Source organism: Arachis hypogaea, chromosome 19, assembly GCF_003086295.3.
Source record: "Arachis hypogaea cultivar Tifrunner chromosome 19, arahy.Tifrunner.gnm2.J5K5, whole genome shotgun sequence".
Classification (NCBI taxonomy): domain Eukaryota; kingdom Viridiplantae; phylum Streptophyta; class Magnoliopsida; order Fabales; family Fabaceae; genus Arachis; species Arachis hypogaea.
In genome coordinates, this window is record NC_092054.1 from 35,555,466 (window position 1) to 35,581,416 (window position 25,951).

A 25,951-nucleotide genomic window follows, 5' to 3' on the forward strand; every position below is an offset into this window, starting at 1 on the left:
AAAATTTTTAGATCTAATGCTCCCTATTTTCGAAAATTTTGGAGGGAAAACACCAAGGAACACCAAACTTAAAAATTTTAAGATCAAGTCACAAGGAAAACTCAAGAACACGAAGAAAGAACACCAAACTTAAAATTTTTAGAAAACCAAAATAAATTTTCGAAAAACACAGAAAAATCAACAAGAAAACACCAAACTTAAAGTTTGGCACAGGATTTAATAGAAAAATTATTTTTGAAAAAGATTTTAAAAAGAGTGTACCAAACTGCCACAGGCTTAGACTAACGCTCTAGCCAATTGGGCAGTAAATGTAACATTTGTTTTAAAGAAGGATATTTTTAACCAAGAACAATAATAAGAGATTCTAAACCAAAAAAGAAAAATTTTCCTAATCTAAGCAACAAAATAAACCGTCAGTTGTCCAAACACGAACAATCCCCGACAACGGCGCCAAAAACTTGGTGCACGAATTATGAATCACACTTTTCACAACTCGTACCACTGACCAGCAAGTGCACTGGGTCGTCCAAGTAATACCTCACGTGAGTAAGGGTCGAATCCCACGGAGATTGTTGGTTTGAAGCAATCTATGGTTATCTTGTAAATCTTAGTCAGGAAGTCAATTATGTTTATCAGTTGAATTGCAAATAAACAATAGAGCATGGATTAAAGGTTACTTGTTATGCAGTAATGGAGAATATGTTGGAGTTTTGGAGATGCTTTGTCTTCTGAATCTCTGCTTTCCTCTATCTTCTTGTTCACGCACGCACGTCCTCCTATGGCAAGCTGTGTGTTGGTGGATCACCGTTGTCAATGGCTACCTTCCATCCTTCCAGTGAAAACTACGCTCACGCGCTCTGTCACAGCATGGCTAATCACCGGTTGGTTCTCGATCCGGTTGGAATAGGATTTACTATCCTTTTGAGTCTGTCACTAACGCCCAGCCTTCAGGAGTTTGAAGCTCGTCACAGTCATTCAATCCTTGAATCCTACTCGGAATACCACAGACAAGGTTTAGACTTTCCGGATTCTCATGAATGCCGCCATCAGTTCTAGCTTATACCACGGAGATTCTGATCAAGGAATCTAAGAGATACTCATTCAATCGTATATAGAACGGAGGTGGTTGTCAGGCACACGTTCATGATTTGAGGAAGGTGATGAATGTCACAGATCATCACCTCCATCACAGTCAAGTGCGAATGAACATCTTAGATAGGAACAAGCGTGTTTGAATGGAAAACAGAAATACTTGCATTAATTCATCGAGACACAGCAGAGCTCCTCACCCCCAACAATAGGGTTTAGAGACTCATGCCGTCAGAGAATACAAAGTTTTTATCTAAAAATGTCATGAGATACAAAATAAGTCTCTAAAAGTTGTTTAAATACTAAATTAGTAGCCTAGGTTTACAAAAAATGAGTAGACTATGATAGATGATGCAGAGATCCACTTCTGGGGCCCACTTGGTGTGTGCTGGGGCTGAGATTTAAGCAAGTCACGTGCAGAGGCCATTTGTGGAGTTGAACGCCAGTTTTTGTGCCAGTTTGGGCGTTCAACTCCAGCTTTTGATCCTTTTCTGGCGCTGGACGCCAGAATTGGGCAGAGAACTGGCGTTGAACGCCAGTTTACGTCGTCTCTTCTTGTGCAAAGTATGGACTATTATATATTGCTGGAAATCCCTGGATGTCTACTTTCCAACGCAATTGGAAGCATGCCATTTCGAGTTCTGTAGCTCCAGAAAATCCACTTTGAGTGCAGGGAGGTCAGAATCCAACAGCATCAACAGTCCTTTTTCAGCCTGAATCAGATTTTTGCTCAGCTCCCTCAATTTCAGCCAGAAAAATACCTGAAATTACAGAAAAACGCACAACTCATAGTAAAGTCCAGAAATATGAATTTTTCCTAAAAACTAATGAAAATAGACTAAAAACTAACTAAAACATACTAAAAACTATATGAAATTAACCCCAAAAAGCGTATAAAATATCCGCTCATCACCTATGTGCATTGATTTTTCACTAAACTTATTCTTGGGGAAATTTTGTCCCTTTATTACTAAAAATTTTTTTTTCTGAAACATAAACATAACATTTTCAATGCACAAGGTATTTTCATTTATTTTGGTTTCATATGAGTATGCTCCCAAAATCCTGATTATTTTATTAATTTAATCATTTCCTATCAACCCATGTTCCCACGTTTCCCCACACTTAGTATGCATCACAATTTCTATCTTAAGCTAATCAAAGATTCAACTTGGGATTTTTTAAATTGTTTTTCTGCTTAAGGCAAGTAATGTGGTTATAGAACAAAAGGGGATTAAAAGGCTCAAGGGGGCTAACATAGGTGATGTAGGAGGTAGGTTTATTTGGGATATGTAAGGGAAAATTCAAATGATGGCCTCAATCATATGTGGGTATGTATCTACATTCTATACTGGACATATAGACTGAAACAAAGTAAAGATTACAAGCATAGAAAAGAAGGGCGAAACACACAGGAATGAAATTTATGGTTGAATGCAACCATACAATTAAGCTCAAAAACTCACGGGTTGTGTGTTCGTTAGCTCAAAAACCAAATATCAGTTATGTATATCATGCAAGTAGAAATCAAGAGTTCTCATTATTCTCGATGTGAATCCTAGGATGGCTCTTAAAAACTTAGTGTTCTTCCTTGAAGAAATGTTGTTAACTAACTCATATTTGTTGCTATATATATACAGTGTGTGGATTGTTGTGATTCTGTTATACTAAAGTCTCTAGTTTAGTCTTTTTATTTTCAATTAATCCAAATTATCGTATGCTAAAAGGGTAAACTAAGCTAATTAATCCATATTTGCTATATCACAACTTAATAAGCTAAAAGTGCAACTAAACTAAATATCTAAGATATATATATAAACCATGTAAAATGCAGAAATACAGTAAAAAAAATGTGCAAGTACCTAAGATAAGGTAAAATAAAAAATATAAAAATAAAAATAAAAATACAGAAAAATAAGCAAAATAGGAAAAAAGAGAGTCTGAAAAGTGGTTCACCAAAATAAAGTACGCCAGAGATGGCGACCTCCCCACACTTAAATAATAGCATCGTCCTCGATGCTCACTCAAGCTTGGTGTGAAAAAGTGTCATCTCCGGAAGGATGTGCAGTAGATGTCTCTGTGGTGGTCTGAGGCTCTGCAATCTGTATGAGTGTCGGAGGGTCTGCATGCTGAAGTGGAGGCTCTGCCTGTAGAGGGATCTCTGGGTCAGCCGGCTGTATCTGATGGGTCTCCTCATGGTTTGGCGCAGCCTGCTCATGTTCTGCCTGCTCAGCCTCTGCGTGTGCCTCCTCCTCATGATCGTCGGCTTCCTCCTCAGATGGCTCAGAAGGGGTGTCAGGCTCGGAGGGGATGTCATGGTGGCCAGATCAGATCATCAACTTTAATTGCTCATAGCGTTGCTTGCTGCGACGCTCAGATCTCTCATATCGCTGCTGGTTGCGGCGCTCCATCTGGTCCAACCGGTCAAATAGTCGATGCACGAGGTGGTAGATGGGCTCTGAGGCAGGTGGAGGTGCTGTAGTGGCGGCTCGGGCAGTGGATGCAGAAGGGGCAGCGAAAGATGTGGCTGCCTCAGCAGAGGCAGTGAGAAATGGAGGTCTGTAGCCCAAAGCCTGGAACTTCCTGCTGTGAGGGATGATCTTCTTGCAATCGGCAGCGGTTGGCTTCTCATCTGCTAGCTCCCAGGGCACCTCAGCACGGCGGCCTAGCTGAGTAATCAAGTATGGAAAAGGGAGGGTGCCTCTGACATGGACTCTGGCCATGTAATACCGGATGAAGCAGGGCAAATATAATTCCTTTTCCTCCATCACACACCAGATGAGGGTAATCATAGCAGCTGGCACCTCTGTCTCATGAGTGCTCGGCATCACGTAGTTACTCAGAATCTGCTGCCAAAGCCGAGCCTCATCATTCAGATAAATGATCTTAATTCCTTTGGGGGCCACTGCGGATTTGCCCATGACCCAGGGGATAGTAGGATCAATAGCAATTCTCTGCTTTACTGCGTCCCAGTCAAATCTCATAAATCGCATATCCTCCTCAGTCTTTTGGTAACCATCTGGCTGATCTGATTTAGGTAGGAGCTGGAGGATTTCTTCTATTGCTTCCAATAACCAGAATCTGCTTGTCTCTAAGCTGAACTGCATCCAGGGACGTTTTGAAGTAGTTACAATAGAATTCTCTTAACCATGATGAGTTGATCTCAGTCAAGTTTCTCTCCAAGAAGAACCAGCCTCTCTGTTTAATTTGTTCTGAAGTGTATTGTGTGAGTTCTTCTGGAATTTTGAGGATCCTTTCCAGGTATAGGTTCCTGGAAGTGGCAAAAACTGGATACTTTAGCTCACAGTATCTGTTGGTAAACTTGATAGGGTTTGTGGTAGGTAGTAGCTAGTCGGCCTTTTCCTGAGGGGTAAAGTTCTTCTCCTGCCAAGAATCGTCGTGAAGGATATCCAAAATAGAGGTAGAGGATTCATCTCTTTTCCTTTTGCCAGTATTTGCGTTACACTTTCCTTTATTTTTAGGGTCAGACATTCTAAAAAGTAGAAATTCCAGGATACAGTTTAAGAATTAAAGCAGAAAAACAGTTAAGCAAATAAGATTTATCAATATAGGCATAAAGGCAAAAGAGCAATAAAAGCATGAGATGAGTATGCAAGTGAAAGGTCTGAGAGTAAAAATCACAATCCAAAATATATGATATGTGGAATTCTTGTTAATTAGAAAAAACAGTAATCATGCCTTAGAGTTAGAAAGTTAAAGTAGTTAGGTAAAAAGAAAAGTTAGGAAGTTAAAGCAGTTAGTAAGTAGAAAGAAAGTTAAAGTAAGTGGCATGATAATGGGTTTCCTAGTTAACAATAAATTCAAATACTTGAAGAACAATCAACTCGTATTCAAGCAAAGATTTCAGTTTATTGATGATAATTTATAAAATTTGCAAAAGGAAAAAGAAATCATCAATAATGCAATTTAGTAATCCGGGAACCAGAAAGAGTGAGAATGCAAGCCCATTCATCCATGAATTGGCTAGCTTGAAACCAAATAGCGCAAAACTTAAATTTGCCAAAACCAATTCATGAATGGTAGTTAAGTGAAACAATTTGCTGAAAAATTTGGGCAGCATTCCGGCTAAAATTAGATGTTCCCGGGTAATAAACAGCAAGAGAATCAGTTCATATGACATTAAATAGTGCTGAAAAGATTAACAAATAGTAAGAACATTAAAGAACAGTGTAACAGCAGCATCAAACATGAAAGAACAACATATGAACAGTATCATCATCACAGCAAATTCAGGATTGCGAATCAAATAAAAACAGGTAGCAAGAACGGCACAATTATCAGGCCTAAATCCACTAACCACATTCTAGCTAGATAACCACGTAAAATCCACTACAATCATGCATCTCTAACTATCCTAATTTGAACATAATTCGAAAAACTAACTAACTAACGGAAAGAGAAATCGCTGTTTGGCGGAACCTGGTGGGCAGAGGAATGGAATTAGAGCTCAGAGAGATGGTGTTGGGTTGGGTGGTTGACACGGCGGCGCTGGGGTTTCGCGGTGGTGGCAGGGCTGCGAGGCGGCGGTCCTTGGCGGCAGTGGGGTTGGCTGAGAGAGAGGGGAGAGAAGTAGAGCGAGTTTGGTTAGCGTAATGGGGGTGGTGGTGGTTGGCTGGAGGTTCTGGGAGGTGGTGGTGGCGCTGGGCGGCTCAGTGACGGGGCAGCGCGGCAGTGGGGTCGGGGTCGTGGAGGGGAGGAAGAAAGGGGAAGAAGGGAAGGGGGAGAAGAAGAAGAGAAAGAAGAAGGGGGGTGTCGCGAGGAGGGATTGAGATGACAGGGGTGGCAGCGCAGCGGTGCTGGTGGTGGGCCGGCGGTGGTGGGTTGCAGAGGAGGGAGGAGAGAGTGCAGAGGAGGAAGGAAGAAGATGAAGTGTGACGCGGGGGGTAGGGTTTTGCGTGGGTGGGTGTTAGTGATTTTGAATCCACGCGAACGCGTAGAGCACGCGATCGCGTGATTGGGGCGAAAAGGGAAATAACGCGAACGCGTCAGTGACGCGATCGCGTGAGTCAGGTAAAATGTAAGTGATGCATACGCGTGAAGCACATGAACGCGTTGCTGAGAATTGTGCTAAACGCACAGTTCCAGCGTCGTTTTGGCGCAACTCTCTATTTCCAATAAGGTCCATAAAATCCATGCGATGCGTACGCATCGTCCACGCTTTCGCGTGGGATGTGTGTAGTGCAAGTGATGCGCTCGCGTCAGGCCAATTTGTGCTAAATGCACACCATCCGCACGATTCCAGCCCAACTTTCTGGGCGTTAGATCTTTACACCAATTTCTAGTCAACGCCCACGCGTGGCCTGCGCGCTCGCGTAGGGTGATTTTTTTTATATATGCAGGATGCAAAATGAAATGATAATGTGGGTGCCATGAATAATTCCAGGTTCAATGAAAATAGAATAAAATAAAACTTAAAAACAAACAAAACGAAATAAATTCAAAATTGAAAAAGGAACGATCATACCATGGTGGATTGTCTCCCACCTAGCACTTTTAGTTAAAGTCCTTAAGTTGGACATTCGTTGAGCTCCCTGCTATGGTGGCTTGTGCTTGAATTCATCCAAAAATCTCCACCACTGTTTGGAATGCCAACAGCCTCTGAGGTCCCAAACTAGGCATGTAAAGCCCTTGAGCAAATTCAAACAGGTTTTCAGGCTCTTGGGGTGCTGAATATCAGAATAGATTCCAGGATCCCAAACCTTGCTGTTATATCCGCCTTTGTCTCGATCTATATTTTTCCAGCCGGGCAGTTTGGAAGTTGTATTCTTACTAAGATGACCAAACGTTTTCCGAGACCCATGCAATCGAACTCGAAACCAATCCTTACACTTCAAAGTGAAGTGTGGAACCTTGTTGAATCTTGCATACCAGCTTTGAGCACAAACCACTTCCCTTTTACTCTTAAAGCCGCAGAGGGCTCTAAGCTGGCCATCTGTTTCAAGAAAACCATATTCAAGTTGAAAAGTAAAGATAAAGGCTAAGGATTTTACCCACTCGAAATTTGTATTGGATGGTAATGGCCTTGGAAAAGGTGTTTCTAGTGGTTTTGCAAGCTTTACTCCCTTGTGTTCTTCTGTGAATTCCTCCACTTCCTTGCGAACTTCTTCAATTGTAACCACATTTTGATCAAATTCTTTGATATCTTCCTCATCACTCAAGTCATAAGTTGGAGGTGGAGAGAAGTCGACCTTCGCATCGTTTTCGAATTCACTTGGGGAAGATTCTCCAATCTCAGAGAATTTACTTGTGGATGCAAGTTCATTACTAGGAGAACTTGACTCATGATTATCATTATCAAGGAAACTCGCTTTTTGGGTTGTTCCGTCCAGTTCTTCATAAGATACCTGCTTTGGGGGCTGTGCACTACCCTCCTTAGCATCAATTGCAAATTCCTTGACGGAATTCTCCACAATTCTGGATTCCCATGGAGGTTCAGCATCTCTTAAGTCTTCAACCAATTCTTCTTCTTCGATAATTTCAGCTTCCTCCACTTGTTCCAGTACAAAGTCATGCTCCTTACTGCCCATTGGAGTTTCTAGTATCTCCTTCATGATGCGTTCTTCATTAGATTGTCCACATAAAGCCATGGGGGTTCCTTGAGTGTCCGAACGTCGGGAAGGTAATTGATTAATCGCTTGCTCCAGTTGGTGAAGGGTTGCATGAAATTTTTCCACTGTTTCCTTGAGTTTCTCCCTTGATTCTTGGGTTGATGGGTATGGACATAGTGCATAGAGATGTGGTGGTTCTTGGAAGTAATTGGATTGGAACTGGGGTGGGTATGGGTTAGGGTCATCCAGAGGTGAATGGTAATAGGGGGCTTGTGAGTGTGGTGGTTCAAAGCTATGTTGAGGAGGTGGTTTATAGGTATATGATGGTGCTTGTTGGTGACTATGAGGGGGTCCACCATATCTATCATCTTGGTATGCACCTCAGAATGGCTCTTGACCATAGTAATTTGGTGGATGTTGGTTGTCACGGAAGGGTCCACCATAACTATTGTCTCGACATGCATTGTTGAATGGTCATCGTCCATGGTACGTTGGGAGGTGTTGTTGCCTAAAGGGTTGATCAGGTCCTCGTGGCTCTATCCATCTTGGATTGTTTTGACCTTGATGCATGTTCCTGTTATAGCTTCCATTCCTTTCAACATTATTAGAACCAAACTCAAAGCGACGGGGGTGAAAACTCATAGTAACTAATAAAAATTAAAAACAAAAATAAAAATAAATAAACAGGTAAAAGAAAATATTTACAATAACCAATAATAAGGCACACGTTTGCAATTCCCCGGCAACGGCGCCATTTTTTTGACGTTCTGGTTTCCTGCTAGTAAAGAATTTCATAAAAATATGATCGCATTGTAAGTACAGTTTCTAAATCAGCAAAGAACCCTTTCGTACAAAAATATGGTTGTCACAAGTAACAAAACCCAATAAAATTTATAACCGAAGTATTTAAACATCGGGTCGTCTTCTCAAGGAATTGCAGGGAGGTGTATTTATTATTGGTTATGGAAAATTATATTTTTGGGTTTTTGAAACAGGGAACAAGTAAATTAAATGACGAGAAAAATAATAAATTAATAATTAGAAAATCTCTTGGCAAGGTATGAGAACTGAAATTTCTATCCTAGTTATCCTTATCAGGTGTGATGAGAATTGTTATTGCTCCCACTTAGTTAATCCTTACTAAATAAGAAAAGTCAAGTGGACTAATTAACTTGATTCCTCGATCCTAGTCAACTCCTATGGAAAGACTAGCTGTAGAGGGATTCAACTCAATCAGCAATCCTAATTTCCAATCAACTACTGAGTTTGATAACTCAAGTGTTACCAATTACTTAACCAAAGCCAAAGGGAGAAAATAAATCAATAATTAAATTGAAAGTATCATAAATAAAACAATCATAAGTCTGAAATACCTCAAATTGCATTAATGAAGAAAATCATAATATGAATGGTTCATAAGCCAAATTGAAAAGATAAATAACAATTAAAGGTATAAATAAAAGTAGAAAATAAATTAAAGGGACAATGAACCTGTAATTGAAGAGAAGTAGCCTAAACATAATAGAAATCCTAAATCCTAATCCTGAGAGAGAGAAGAGAACCTCTCTCTAAAAACTACATCTAAAACCTAAAATTGTGAATTATGAATGTTCTCCTTTTCGTCCCCCTTTGATTCCTCCATTCTCTAGCTTATATTCCGTGTTTCTGACTTGGATTTGGGCCGAAAAAGGGTCCAGAAATCGCTGGGGGCATTTTCTGCAGATTCCTGTACGTGGCATCTGTCACGCGTTCGCGTGAATTGGAGTTCTTTCTTGTCACGTGTACGCGTCAGTCACGCGTCCGCGTCATTTGCGTTCTGCTCAAGGCACGCATTCGCATCAGTCACGCGTTTGCGTCGATGCCATTTTGCGCTAGGCACGCGTTCGCGTCATCCATGCGTTCGCGTAGCTGCCTTTTCTTCAAAACTCCATTTTTTTGCTTTTCTTCCATTTTTGTATGTTTCCTTTTTGTCCTTTAAGTCGTTCCTGCCCTATAAGACCTGAAAATACTTAACACACAAATCACGACATCAAATGGTAATGAAGGGTAATTAAATTTGATATTTTTAAAGCATAGGAAACATGTTTTTCACATATATCATAAAATAAGGAAGGGAAAGTAAAACCATGAAATTCATATGAATAAGTGGGTAAAGAATTGATAAAAACACTCAATTTGAGCACAAGATGAATCATAAAATAGGGGTTTATCACTCATTTTGAAAGATACCTTGAAGATGATGGGGGGCCTCCTAGTGATGAAGATTGGAGTAGAGCTCGTATCTTTATACATTTTTTACAAATTTTCTATCATGCAACGCTTTCATTCTCTAGTTCTTTGAATGTCACTTCAAATACTTTTTTCCATGTATTGTGTAAGATTTTATGCACTTTGAATAAATGGATTACGAGTGATAATTTTGTGTTGAATGGAATGGCATTGGTGCACAAAATTGCGATCATCAACAATGGCGCCAAAGACTTGGTGCTCTCGAACGTGAATCACACTTTGTCACAATTTCGCACAACTAACCAGCAAGTGCACTGGGTCGTCCAAGTAATAAACCTTACGTGAGTAAGGGTCGATCCCACGGAGATTGTCGGCCTGAAGCAAGCTATGATCACCTTGTAAATTTCAGTCAGACGGATTCAAATGGTTATGGTGAATTGATAATAAAAATATAAATAAAATATAAACTAGGATAGAGATACTTATGTAATTCATTGGTGAGAATTTTAGATAAGCGTATAGAGATGCTTTCGTTCCTCCTGAACATCTACTTTCCTGCTGTCTTCATCCAATCATTCCTACTCCCTTCCATGGCAAGCTGTATGTTGGGCATCACCGTTGTCAATGGCTACATCCCGTCCTCTCTGTGAAAATGGTCCAATGCGCTGTCACTGCATGGCTAATCATCTGTTGGTTCTCGATCATACTGGAATAGGATATACTATCCTTTTGCGTCTGTCACTACGCCCAGCACTCGCGAGTTTGAAGCTCGTCAGAGCCATCCCTTCCCAGATCCTACTCGAAATACCACATACAAGGTTTAGACTTTTTGGATCTCAGGAATGGCCATCCATGGTTTCTAACTTATACCACGAAGAATCTAATATCTCAGACTCTGTCCCCTGTATTAGATATCTAAGAGATACTTATTTTATCTCTTCTTCATGTCGAACGGAAGTGGTTGTCAGGCACGCGTTCATAGGTGAGAGTGGTGATGAGCGTCACATAATCATCACATTCATCATGTTCTTGGGTGTGAATGAATATCTTAGAATAGGAATAAGCTTGAATTGAATAGAAAAATAATAGTACTTTGCATTAATCCAAGAGGAACAGTATAGCTCCACACCTTAATCTATAGTGTATAGAAACTCTACCGTTGAAAATACATAAGTGATGAAGGTTCGGGCATGGCCGAATGGCCAGCCCCCATAAAGGTCTAAGATAGCATAAAACTGATCAAAGATGATCCAAAGATGTAAATACAATAGTAAAAAGTCCTATTTATACTAAACTAGTTACTAGGGTTTACAGAAATGAGTAAATGATACAGAAATTCACTTGTGGGGCCCACTTGGTGTGTGCTTGGGCTGAGCATTGAGCTTTACACGTGTAGAGGCTTCTCTTGGAGTTGAATGCTAGTTTGTAACAAGTTTCCGGCGTTTAACTCCACTTTGCAACCTGTTTCTGGCGTTTAACTCTAGAATGCAACATGGAACTGGCGTTGAACGCCATTTTGCGTCATCTAAACTCGGGAAAAGTATAGACTATTATATATTGCTGGAAAGCCCTGGATGTCTACTTTCCAACGCAATTAAGAGCGCGCCATTTGGAGTTTTGTAGCTCCAGAAAATCCACTTTGAATGCAGGGAGGTCAGAATCCAACAGCATCTACAGTCCTTCTTCAACCTCTGAATCTGATTTTTGCTCAAGTCCCTCAAATTCAGCCAGAAATTACCTGAAATCATAGAAAAACACACAAACTCATAGTAAAGTCCAGAAATATGATTTTTATTTAAAAACTAATAAAAATATACTGAAAACTAACTAAATCATATTGAAAATTATGTAAAAACAATGCCAAAAAGCGTATAAATTATCCGCTCATCACAACACCAAACTTAAATTGTTGCTTGTCTCCAAGAAACTAAAAATTAAATAGGATAAAAAGAAGAGAATATACTATAAATTCCAAAATATCAATGAAACTTAGCTCCAATCAGATGAGCGGGACTAGTAGCTTTTTGCCTCTTGAATAGTTTTGGCATCTCACTTTATCCATTGAAATTCAGAATGATTGGCATCTACAGGAACTTAGAATTCAGATAGTGTTATTGATTCTCCTGGTTCAGTATGTTGATTCTTGAACACAGTTACTTAATGAGCCTTGGCCGTGGCCCTAAGCACTTTTTTTCCAGTATTACCACCGGATACATAAATGCCACAGACACATAACTGGGTGAACCTTTTCAGATTGTGACTCAGCTTTACTAAAGTCCCCAATTAGAGGTGTCCAGGGTTCTTAAGCACACTCTATTTTTGCTTTGGATCTTGACTTTAACCGCTCAGTCTCAAGTTTTCACTTGACACCTTTACGCCACAAGCACATGGTTAGGGACAGCTTGGTTTAGCCGCTTAGGCCAGGATTTTATTCCTTTAGGCCCTCCTATCCACTGATGCTCAAAGCCTTGGATCCCTTTTTTTTATTACCCTTGCCTTTTGGTTTTAAGGGCTATTGGCTTTTTGCTCTTGCCTTTTGGTTTAAAGAGCTCTTGGCTTTTTCTGCTTGCTTTTACTTTTTCTTTCTCTCTTTTTTTTTTCGCCATTTTTCTTTTCTGCAAGCTTTGTTCTTCACTGCTTTTTCTTGCTTCAAGAATCAATTTTATGATTTTTCAGATTATCAAATAACATTTCTCCTTTTTCATCATTCTTTCAAGAGCCAACATATTTAACATTCATAAACAACAAATTCAAAAGACATATGCACTGTTCAAGCATTCATTCAGAAAATAAAAAGTATTGTCACCACATCAAAAATGATTAAAGTAGTTTCAAGGATGAATTCGAAACCATGTACTTCTTGTTCTTTTGTAATTAAAACATTTTTTTATTTAAGAGAGGTGATGGATTCATAGGACACTCATAGCTTTAAGACATAGACACTTAAACACTAATGATCATCTAGTAAAGATACAAACATAGACAAACATGATAAGCATAAAAAACAAAAAACAGGAAAATAAGAACAAGAAGATTAAGGAATGGGTCCACCTTAGTGAGGGTGACGTCTCCCTCTTCTTGAAGAACCAATGGTGCTTTTGAGCTCCTCTATGTCTCTTCCTTGTCTTTGTTGCTCCTCCCTTATAGCTCTTTGATCTTTTCTAATCTCATGGAGGATGATGGAGTGCTTTTGGTGCTCCATCCTTAGTTGTCCCATGTTGGAGCTTAATTCTCCTAGGGAAGTGTTGATTTGCTCCCAATAGTTCTGTGGAGGAAAGTGCATCCCTTGAGGCATTAGTGGTTATGGAAAAAAAAGCAATGCTTTTTCCACACCAAACTTAAAATGTTTGCTCGTCCTCGAGCAAAAGAAGAAAGAAAGGATGAGAAGAAGAAGAGATGGAGGTGTGTTGATGTTCGGCCAGGGGGGTTTAGGTGGTTATGATGTGTTTTAGGGGAGTAATGGAGGTGATTGGTGAAGGGTATTTGGGGAAGAGGTTTATGAAAGGGTGTGAATAGGAGAGAAGAAGTGGTGAGGATCCTGTGGGGTCCACAGATCCTGTGGGGCCAAGGACTTAACATCCCTGATCTAATTAGGCGTGTAAAACGCCCTTGCTATGCAATCTTGGCGTTTAACGCCAGACAGATGCTTGTTTCTGGCGTTTAAACGCCAGAATGCTCCTCCTCCACGGTGTGCTGTTTTTAAGGCTATTTTTCATTCTATTTTTGATTTTTCAGTAGTTTTTGTGACTCCACATGATCATCAACCTAATAAAACACGAAATAACAAAAAGAAAATAAAATAGATATGATTAAATAGCATTGGGTTGCCTCCCAACAAGTGCTTCTTTAATGTCAATAGCTTGACAGTGAGCTCTCATGGAGCCTCACAGATAATCAGAGCAAGGTTGGAACCTCTAAACACCAAACTTAGAGTTTGAATGTGCGGGTTCAACACCAAACTTAGAGTTTGGTTGTGGCCTCCCAACACCAAACTTAAAGTTTGACTGTGGGGCTTTGGTTGACTCTGCAGTGAGAGAAGCTTTTCATGCTTCCTCTCCATGGTTACAGAAGGAGATCCTTGAGTTTTAAACACAAGGTTGTCCTCATTCAGTTGAAGGACCAACTCTCCTCTGTCCACATCAATCACAGCTCTTGCTATGGCTAGGAAGGGTCTTCCAAGGATGATGGATTCATCCTCATCCTTCCCAGTATCTAGGATTATGAAATCAGCAGGGATGTAAAGGCCTTCAACCTTTACTAACACGTCCTCACAGAGCCTTCTCAAAGGTCATGGTGCCTATGTTATAGAGAATTAGGAATTTACCAGGATCCTGTTTCTTTTGAGGTAGAGTTTGCTGAACCAAGGCATTTAGTTCCTTGATGAGCAAGGGAGGTTCATCTTCCCAAGTCCCATTACCAAATAATTTGGCATTCAGCTTTATGATTGCACCAAGGTACTTAGCAACTTGCTCTTCAGTGACGTCTTTATTCTCTTCAGAAGAAGAATACTCATCAGAGCTCATGAAGGGCAGAAGGAGGTTCAATGGAATCTCTATGGTCTCTAGATGAGCCTTAGATTCCTTTGGTTCCTCTAAGGGAAAATCCTTATTGGTCACTGAGCGTCCCAGGAGGTCTTCCTCACTAGGATTCACGTCCTCCTCCTCCCTTGTAGGTTCGGCCATGATGGTCAAATCAATGGCCTTGCACTCTCTCTTTGGATTTTCTTCTGTATTGCTTGGGAGAGTACTAGGAGGAGTTTCAGTGACCCTTTTATTCAGCTGGCCCACTTGTTCCTCCAAATTTTTAATGGAGGACCTTGTTTCATTCATGAAACTTAGAGTGGTCTTAGATAGATCAGAGACTATATTTGCTAAGCTAGATGGATTCTGCTCAGAATTCTCTGTCTGTTGCTGAGTGGATGATGGAAAAGGCTTGCTATTGCTAAACCTGTTTCTTCCACCATTATTAAAGCCTTGTTGAGGCTTTTGTTGATCCTTCCATGAGAAATTTGGATGATTTCTCCATGAGGGATTATAGGTGTTTTCATAGGGTTCACCCATGTAATTCACCTCTGCTATTGCAGGGTTCTCAGGATCATAAGCTTCTTCTTCAGAAGATGCTTCTATAGTACTGTTGGATGATTCCTTCAATCCATTCAGACTCTGAGAAATCATATTGACTTGCTGAGTCAATATTTTGTTCTGAGCCAATATGGCATTCAGAGTATCAATTTCAAGAACTCCCTTCCTCTGAGGCGTCCCATTACTCACAGGATTCCTTTCAGAAGTATACATGAACTGGTTATTTGCAACCATGTCAATGAGTTCCTGAGCTTCTACAGGTGTTTTCTTTAGGTGAATGGATCCACCTGCAGAATGGTCCAGTGACATCTTTGATAGCTCAGATAGACCATCATAGAATATATCCAGGATGGTCCATTCTGAAAGCATGTCAGAAGGACACTTTTTGGTCAGTTGCTTATATCTCTCCTAGGCTTCATAGAGGGATTCACCTTCCTTCTGTTTGAAGGTTTGAACATCCACTCTAAGCTTGCTAAGCTTTTGAGGAGGAAAGAACTTGGCTAAGAAAGCCGTGACCAGCTTATCCCAAGAGTTCAGGCTATCTTTAGGTTGAGAGTCCAACCATATTCTAGCTCTGTCTCTTACAGCAAACGGGAAAAGCATGAGCCTGTAGACCTCGGGATCAACCCCATTGGTCTTAACAGTATCACAGATCTGCAAGAATTCAGTTAAGAACTGAAAAGGATCTTCTGATGGAAGTCCATGAAACTTGCAGTTCTGTTGCATCAGAGAAACTAATTGAGGCTTTAGCTCAAAATTGTTTGCTCCAATGGCAGGGATTGAGATGCTTCTTCCATGTAAATTGGAATTTGGTGCAGTAAAGTCACCAAGCATCTTCCTTGCATTGTTGTTGGGTTCGGCCATTACTTCTTTTTCAAGATTCTCTGTAAGGTTTTCTCTGGATTGTTGTATTTTAGCTTCTCTTAGTTTCTTCTTCAGAGTCCTTTCAGGTTCAGGATCTGCTTCAACAAGAATGTTCTTGTCCTTGTTCCTGCTCATATAAAAAAGAAGGAAACAGAAAATAATAAGGATCCTCTTTACCACAGTAGAGAGGTTCCTTTATGTGAGTAGAAGAAGAGAAGAATAGAAGAAGGAGAAGAGAAAAATTTGAAAATTAATTAAAATAAAATAAAAATATTTTTGTTTTTATTTTAAATATCAATTAAAAAAATTCGAAAATTAAAAAGGGAAATAAGATTAAATTAAAATTTAAAACAATTAGTTAATTAAAAAGGAATTTTGAAAAGGAAGAAGGTGATTTTCGAAAATTAGAGAGAGAATTAGTTAGGTAGTTTTAAAAAAGATATGATTGGAATAGTAAACTTTTAAAATCAAACAAAAAGTCAAGTAGTTAATTAAAAAAGATTTGAAAATTAAATTTTGAAAGGATAAGAAGTTAGAAAAGATTTTGAAATTAATTTTTAAAAAATGTGATTGAAACTTATTTTGAAAAAAAATTTGAAAAAGAAATTTAAAAAGATTTGATTTTGAGAATTAAAGTTGATTACTTGACCAACAAGAAACTAAAAAGTATGATTTAAAATTTAAAGATTGAACCTTTCTTAATAGGCAAGTAACAAACTTTAAAATTTTTGAATCAATCACATTAATTGTTAGTAAAGATTTTGAAATTATGAAACAAAATCAGAAAAAGATTTTTGAAAATCAATTTGAAATTTTCGAAAATTATGAAAGAAAAATGAAAAAGATTAAAGATATAATTTTTAAATTGAAAATTTGACTTGACTCATAATAACAACTAAATTTTAAAAAGTTTTGAAAAAGTCAACTCGAATTTTCGAAATTTATAAGTAAAATAAGGGAAAGATATTTTTTTGATTTTTGAATTTTTAATGATGAGAGAGAAAAATAATAAAAAAACTCAATGCATGAAAATTTTGGATCAAAATAAATGATGCATGCAAGAACACTATGAATGTCAAGATGAACACCAAGAACACTTTGAAGATCAAGATGAACATCAAGACTTATTTTTGAAAATTTTTAAGAAAAGAAAAATATGCAAGACACCAAACTTAGAAATTTTCAAACTTTAGACACTAACAAATTGAAAATGCATGTGAGAAACAAGAAAAGACACAACACAAGAAAAATTAAAGATCAAACAAGAAGACTTACCAAGAACAACTTGAAGATCATGAAGAACATATGATGAATTTTTGAAAATTAAAGAAAATTATAAAAAACATGCAATTGACACCAAACTTAAAAATTAACACTAGACTCAATCAAGAAACATCAAATTATTTTTGATTTTATGATTTTATAAAAAAATTTTGTATATTTTTCGAAAAATATTTAGAAAAAGCTAAATAAGGATTTCAAAATTTTTAATAGGAATTCCAGGAATCTTGCAATGTTAGTCTAAAACTCCAGTCCAGGAATTAGACATGGCTTACTAGCCAGCCAAGCTTTCAGTGAAAGCTCCGGTCCAAAACACTAGACATGGCCAATGGCCAGCCAAGCTTTAGCAGATACAAATCAGACATACAACAGCTGATACTTCATCCAACTTCATTCTATGCTGATAAGTGGAAGCCCCAGTCCAAATGAATTAGACATGGCTTTACATCCAACCAGGCTTCAACATGCTTCATGAAACTATAGAATTCCTTTCTAAAAATTCTGAAGCCATAGAATAATTTATTTTTTTATTATTATTTTTTTTTTGAAAATAAGAATGATAAAAATGAAAAGATTAAAATTAAAATAAAATTACCTAATCTGAGCAACAAGATGAACCGTCAATTGTCCAAACTCAAACAATCCCCGGCAACGGCACCAAAAACTTGGTGCACGAAATTGCGATCATCAACAATGAGGCCAAAGACTTGGTGCTCTCGAACGTGAATCACACTTTATCACAACTTCGCACAACTAACCAGCAAGTGCACTGGGTCGTCCAAGTAATAAACCTTACGTGAGTAAGGGTCGATCCCACGGAGATTGTCGGCCTGAAGCAAGCTATGGTCACCTTGTAAATCTCAGTCAGGCGGATTCAAATGGTTATGGCTAATTGATAATAAAAATATAAATAAAATATAAACTAGGATAGAGATACTTATGTAATTCATTGGTGAGAATTTCAGATAAGTGTATAGAGATGCTTTCGTTCCTCCTGAACATTTGCTTTCCTGGTGTCTTCTTCCAATCATTCCTACTCCCTTCCATGGCAAGCTGTATGTTGGGCATCACCGTTGTCAATGGCTACATCCTGTCCTCTCTGTGAAAATGGTCCAATGCGCTGTCACTGCATGGCTAATCATCTGTCGGTTCTCGATCATACTGGAATAGGATTTACTATCCTTTTGCGTCTGTCACTACGTCCAGCACTCGCGAGTTTAAAGCTCGTCACAACCATCCCTTCCCTAATCCTACTCGGAATACCACAGACAAGGTTTAGACTTTCTGGATCTCAAGAATGGCCATCCATGGGTTCTAACTTATACCACAAAGACTCTAATATCTCGGACTCGGTCCCCTGTATTAGATATCTAAGAGATACTCATTCTATCTCTTCTTCATGTCGAACGGAAGTGGTTGTCAGGCACGCGTTCATAGGTGAGAATGGTGATGAGCGTCACATAATCATCACATTCATCATGTTCTTGGGTGCGAATGAATATCTTAGAATAGGAATAAGCTTGAATTGAATAGAAAAATAATAGTACTTTGCATTAATTTATGAGGAACAGCAGAGCTCCACACCTTAATCTATGGTGTGTAGAAACTCTACCGTTGAAAATATATAAGTGATGAAGGTTTAGGCATGGCCGAATGGCCAGCCCCCATAAAGGTCTAAGATAGCATAAAACTGATCAAAGATGATCTGAAGATGTAAATACAATAGTAAAAAGTCCTATTTATACTAAACTAGTTACTAGGGTTTACAAAAATGAATAAATGATGCAGAAATCTACTTCTAGGGCCCACTTGGTGTGTGCTTGGGCTGAGCATTGAGCTTTACACGTGTAGAGGCTTCTCTTGGAGTTGAACGCCAGTTTGTAACCTGTTTCTGGCGGTTAACTCCACTTTGCAACCTGTTTCTAGCGTTTAACTCCAGAATGCAACATGAAACTGGCGTTGAATGCCAATTTGCATCGTCTAAACTCAGGAAAAGTATGGACTATTATATATTGCTGGAAAGCCCTGGATGTCTACTTTCCAACGCAATTGAGAGCATGCCAGTTGGAGTTTTGTAGCTCCAGAAAATTCACTTTGAGTGCAGGGAGGTCAGAATCCAACAGCATCTACAGTCCTTCTTCAACCTCTGAATCTGATTTTTGCTCAAGTCCCTCAATTTCAGCCAGAAATTACCTGAAATCACAGAAAAACACACAAACTCATAGTAAAAGTCCAGAAATGTGATTTTTATTTAAAAACTAATAAAAATATACTGAAAACTAACTAAATCATACTGAAAACTATGTAAAAACAATGCCAAAAAGCGCATAAATTATCTGCTCATCAGGCATCAACGATGAAGGCTAAATTTGATAAGTATTGGGATGATTCTGATCATTCTTATACTTCTACTCCTTTGACTTTAGTGAACAAGCCATCTCTGAACTATCTATTACTTGTTGCTGTTTTTCTTAATCCGCGGTATAAATTGGAATATATTCAGTTTACTTTGTCTGAGATGTATGGTCAAGGTGAGAAATCTTCAAGGATCTTTAGAAATTTGAAGGATATCATTGCTAAATTGTTTGAGCAATATAGCATATGGAATCTGCGACCCCATGAAGACACTCAAGATGCTAGCATTTCTTCGGATACTACACCAAATCCTAGTGTAGAGATGAGTGAGAATGATAGTATTACGGTTGAAGATCCTATGAGCAAGTGGAAGCAAACTCAGAGGATAAAATTAAGTGACTTGAAGAAAAATAAAATGGATAGGTATTTGGAAGATGAAGTAGCGAAAGATTTTAGTGGATTTGATATATTGAGGTGGTGGAGAGAAAAGACTTTGAGGTATCGTGTTCTCTCTTGCATGGCTAGAGATATATTAGCCATTCCTATTTCTAAAAGACAAATACTATTTATTTAAGTTCTCTGCTTTATTTTTTTAATTGCTTCTATCTCTCATGAAGTGGTCATGCTTTTTATGTGTTATGCGTAATCTTCATTACTTTGCTGCATTGAGTATGTTTTGTAACTGCATTTGTTGGAATTCTTTTTTCAATTTTGTTGTTGTTGTAGCAGTTATTGAGGTTTCTTTTAAGGTCAGTAACTGTTTGTGGATTGCATTGAAGGTGAATTAGGAATTATTTAATGGAGGTTGAGTTACAATGGTGCTTTGTTATTTTTGTAGTTGCTGTTTACATATCAAGCTGTTGAGGGACGGATCCAAGCATACAAATGAGGGGGCACTTGTCCCATGATGTTTTTAATTTTTGTTTTAAAAGATATAGTTATATATAATATGCTCCCATTTCAAATTTTAAATGACCCCATTACAAATAAAATAAATTCAATTAGTTAAAGTTTTAAATTTATTTTTTTATTTTTTTATTATTTTGACTATTATTTAACCTAATCAAATTTAATTATTGTACCGTCAATTCTTTATTCTCTTAAATTCTCTTCTTATTTTTATATTTTCAACCTTCTTTTTCTATTCCTTGTCTAATGGTCATCTTCTCTTCATCAAAAAGTAAATTTTAAATTCTCCAATTTTTTTATATAGCTCTCCATGACTCTATGTATCTTTCAATTTCATTATTTTTCTTTTTGATATTTTCAATTGAAATTTTTAATTCAAACAATTATAGTTTAGGTATTAATCTAATATTTTATTTTTTTCGTGACTTTATATATTTTATTTTATTCTCGATTTATTCATCCTTATTACTTATTTTTTATCTTTTGTTCTATTATATGTACCTATGTTACATATAAAATTTTAAAATGAACTGATTAATTTACTAATTTAGAATATATTTTTTATTTTTAAAAATAATGATAAAAAATATTTTAATTATAATATATAATTAAACAGATACATAAAATATTTTATCTAACATTATATCAAAATTAAATTAAAAAATATATAACAAATTTAATTATTTTAAAAAATAAAAAAATTATAAAAATTATGTTTTTATTATTTTATATAAACATACTTTTCATATAAAGATTTAATTTTTCTAGTATTTATATATAATTCTAATTTCAAATTATAAATACTAATGTATTATTAGGCGCTAATATGCTAGTTAATTCAGTCTTTTATTATTAAATGTGTATAAAAAGATTATTTAGGATAATAAGTTATCTATAATTTAATTAAAATATTTTAATTTTAAATTTTAGAAATAAAAAAATATTTTTTATAAATTATATGTAATAAATAGTATTTTAAGAATAAAAGTGTCCACTGACTCTTTTTAATTTTTATATCTCCATATAATTAATAATATTTAACAAAATTTATTTAATATATATATATATATATATATATATATATATATATATATATATATGTCGGATATATTCGTGTAATCAAAAATTTGTTTCAAGGCCCTGTTTTTGGCTGTTTTTGCAAAAGATGTCCATAAATATCATAAAATTAAAAATTAAAAATAAAACATCAACTCAGCAATTAAAAATAAAATATCATAAAATTCATGACAATACTTAGTGAAACAACACACTAAGTCAATAATTTAACATACTAAAACAAACTAAAACAGCAACTCAGCAATTTAGCACACTAAATCATACTAAAACAGCAATCTCAGCATACTAAAAACACTAAAACAGCAACTCAGCAAGTTCCAATTGACATATCCCTTCCAGTCTTTCAATTGACACTATATCAGCAAGCATTCAATTTATTCCTGTTAAGAAATAACAAGTGAGAAAAATTAGTAAAACATGTTAGAATAATAAATTATTATATACCAATACAATCATTATTGAATACCTAAGATGGTTGATGAGATTGCATTCCACTTTGAACTTCAGGATCTCCAACACTAGTAACTCCAAAAAATTCTATTCAATTCAACAATAACAAAATATGTCATGGTATGTCAATGCTCTAAAATGAAAGACAAAAAATGAATAATAATTAATAAAATATAAATGAACCAATTCATTATATACTTGAATCAACAGCAGCATCTCCTTCATCAAGCTCAACCAATATATTAGCAGGCTTCAACCAAATTTGAGTGCAAATTAACGCTTTTATAGTGGTGGGACTCAAACAACTGCAATAAGAGTCAAGGACACGACCTCCCGTGCTAAAAACTGACTCATATGCCACAACTCCTATAGCTCAATCTAAAAAACTAAAGAGCCTTTAGCACAAAACAAAAATAGGTTTCATTGTTCGCAAATCATTTTTCATACATTATATTCATATTTTTCTTTTTGAGAAAATTAAGATATATAGAGACGAAGAATATGTGTTAAGATATCTGTATCATCCATAGTACATATATTTTATTCATTTTGTTCATAATCCATGAGTGTTTTTGAGGAATACATGCTTCTTTTATTCTTTTATTTGTTTACCTCTTTGCTACTTGTTTGGTTTGCGAACCTTTTTAGGTACCTTTTTAGTTGCTTTGAATAAGTATAAATTTGCTATCTCAGTTCGTAAGAGTTTTTCTTATGCTTTAATTTGTTGTTATTACTACTTACTACTATACTATTATTCAACTTACTGTACCATTTGATAAGCCAAGCTCATTGACAAAGTTATAAAAGCACACATACAAACACACACAGTTAGATGAAAACATCTATGTAAGTACATCTAAACACAGTTATCTAAAACCACAAATTCAAACAGTAACTATATTAATCAAAACACATTATAGAAAGAAGAGAAATGAAATTATACTAAACTAATGAAGCAATTAAACACATTATAAATTTGAATAGTGAGAACAAAGAGAGTGTGTATTTTCACTTCAAACAAACGCAAAGACACAAATTAAATCATAGGAAAAAATAAAATAAAAATAGGATAAAGTATATTTTTTGTCCCTAAAATTTGACAAAAGTTTCAAAAATACCCCTAAGTTTTATTTTGTTTCAATTTTGTCCCAAAAGTTTTCGATTTGCATCAAATATACCCCTGATGGCTAACTTTTTAAAAAATTTAAGACAAATTCAATAATAATTTCATAAGAACAACCCTCAATACAAACAAATCAAGCATAATTTCTATGCATTATTGTTAAATTAATCTTATATTTTTTGAAAATTTAGCCGTTGGGGTATATTTGATGCAAATAGAAAACTTTTGGAATAAAATTAAAACAAAATAAAATTTAGGAGTATTTTTGAAATTTTTGCCAAACTTCAAGGACAAAAAATATACTTTACCCATAAAAATAAAAAGAGATGGATCAAAGTAAAGAGAATACGCATAAGAGTTACTTGCTACAATGAATTGATGCGGTGGAGTCAATGGAGTCAACGAAGGGAAAATGTGACAACGGAAGCAACAAAGGTTTGCGACGGCGACAACAACAACGACTACAATGGCAACGGCAACAACAACTGCGATGGCAATGGCAACAATGTTTGATGTCTAGAGCAGCAACGCAAATCTGAGGTGGATCTGGTGCGGATTTGACTTAGATCTGAAGCAGAACATGGAAACAGGAAGACAGATGTGCTGGTAGGACGATAGGTGGTGATTGTCGGCGATGACAATAGGCCTGTGTCGGCGGTGGTGGGCGGTTATCGATGGAAAATTTTTCAGGGAGTGGGTTATCAGGGAGACAAGGGTTCTTTTCTTCGAAAAATCAAATAATGAACACTACAAGAAAATTAAAACTAAAAATAGAAATAAATAAAAAATTATAATGAAATTCTAATGACAATTACATAATTTCCATTATTAGTTTAAAAAAAGTAAAACTAAAAGTAAAAATAAATAATAATTTAGTGGCAATAATAATAATTGCCATTATAACATATAATAATAGTGTCAATTATATAATTGCCACTAAAATTTGTTTTTAAAACTTTTTTCATGTATTTTTTTGTGACAATAATAATAATTATCATTATAATATATAGTATTAATGACAAATATATAATGACCATAAAAACATAACTTAAATAAAAGAAACAGTGGCATTATGTTATTGCTGTTAAAAGTTTGTCGTTAAAACTCATTTTTCTTATAGTGCGTCAACTTTATGAAGCTTCCTCTACAATCTGTCTAGGTGTAACACCAAACTAGTGCAAGCATTCGGCCTCTAAGGCCTCATAATTATTGAGGGTCGGTCCTGTAACTGGAAGACTATTTGTTGGAAGATCAAGAATTATTGCCACCTCCTCCAATATCACAGCACACTCACCAACTGAAAAATAGAATGTGTGAGTCTCAGAGTGCCATCTTTCGATCAGAGTATTAACCAATACCGACTGACATTGGATTACTCTAATCTAGGAAACTTGATAAAAATCAATCTCCTGTAAATGTCCCTCCACAATTTGATTGTGCCGATTTGGCGGCATTTGTACCGACCTGCATTTTTGAAAATCTAAATTAAATAAGTTATAATTTATTTTATTAATTGGAGCTCTTTATTTTTAGAAACTAATTTATTAAGAATAATTAAATTGGTTTTATGATTATTAAAGTTTAAATTAATTATTATTTATTTTATTCGGTTGAACTATTTATTAGAAACTATTTTAATAGGTAAAGTTAAATTGATTTTTATAATTATTATTATAATTTGAGTTTGAATTAATTAAAATTATTATATAATTTTTTTATAATAAAATATTTTACATCATTGATTTTATAATAACTAGAGTTTAAATTAATTAGGATTTTAATATAATTTTTAACGAGATATTTTGAGAAAGGATAAAATTGTTGTTGTTGTTGTTACCCGCTTTGATTAAAATAAAGTTTAGTTAATATTATTATCAAGTTCGATACCTGCCAATATAAGTAATTATCGGTATTTCTTGATGAGTTTAGAGTTGCTAATGTTTCATCAAATATATTTTATCCTTAAGTTACTAATATCATTTATATTAGTAACTCATATATATTATCCTTATACATTATTACTTGTGTTTTAATATATCCAATTTTCATAATTATTCGTTTTAGATATTTATAACTTAAACTACTGACTCAGCAGCTCCAAATCGTGACACATATCCCATGTGTTAACTAATCATTAAAGCCTCACTAACCTTCATTAATCATCATCATCAACGAAGCCAACTAAGAAAAAAGAACGAAAGAAGACCGAGAGAGAAAGTGAACGTGTTCTTCTTGGATACTGAACTTCTGGCCTTGATTTCTTGTGATCCGTAATTCTAATAAAAAATTTAATTCGATTAAAATGTTTATATCTTCATCCTCTACACATTGACGTCACTTTTGTTTGAAAGAAGTTAATGGTGGAATTTTTCCAAGTTTGCATGGTTCGGGCGATTGGTGTCTTAAAGAGCATAGCCAATTTCTAATGTTTTCTTCTTCAATTGTTCGGTTAGAAAATTTCTTTGGAGTTTTCATTATTTTGATTTCGTTTAGAGATAGAATTTAGTAATTTTATAATAATTTAATGTGTTCTTGATATGTGATTGTTTATTGAATGATTGTGGTTTGAAATTGAATGATTTTGTGTTTGAATTTCGATGAAATATTGTTAATTTAGTGCTTTATGTTTGTTTTGCTGGGACTGCCAAAATGGATCTATTGTGGGTATTTTTGGGTTATTTTTAAGTTTGGAATATTGATAAATTTGATGAGATTTAGTGGTTGAAAGATTAAATTAAAAGTTGTGAAAAATCGATAACCGAAAAGCTCGAAAACAGATTTAAAATCAAGTATATATTTTGAAAGATCATGAGAGAAGATTTTGATTTTGAAAAGAATGATCGTCACCAACACAAATATTATTTTTGAATATGAAAATGTAGTTTGATAAAAGATAGGGGTTCTTGGATACTGAACTTCTGGCC

The 25,951-nt window shown here is 35.9% G+C and overlaps 1 protein-coding gene and 1 non-coding gene across 2 annotated transcripts; both read left to right on the forward strand.

Annotated features, from left to right (window-relative positions):
• The first annotated feature begins 15,331 nt into the window (after window positions 1-15,331).
• Window positions 15,332-15,439, forward strand: LOC112781540 (small nucleolar RNA R71). The gene has a single exon (XR_003192313.1). It is a non-coding gene; the product is annotated as a small nucleolar RNA R71 (small nucleolar RNA).
• Window positions 15,440-19,469: 4,030 nt separating this feature from the next.
• On the forward strand, window positions 19,470-20,042 carry LOC140182242 (zinc finger BED domain-containing protein RICESLEEPER 1-like). The gene has a single exon (XM_072228382.1). It carries the CDS (start codon window positions 19,470-19,472, stop codon window positions 20,040-20,042), a length of 573 nt encoding a protein of 190 aa, XP_072084483.1.
• Window positions 20,043-25,951: the final 5,909 nt, after the last annotated feature.

Excerpts from the sequence above, each read along its gene's own strand:
- LOC140182242 (XM_072228382.1), top strand. The coding sequence starts at position 19,470 with ATGAAGGCTAAATTTGATAAGTATTGGGATGATTCTGATCATTCTTAT.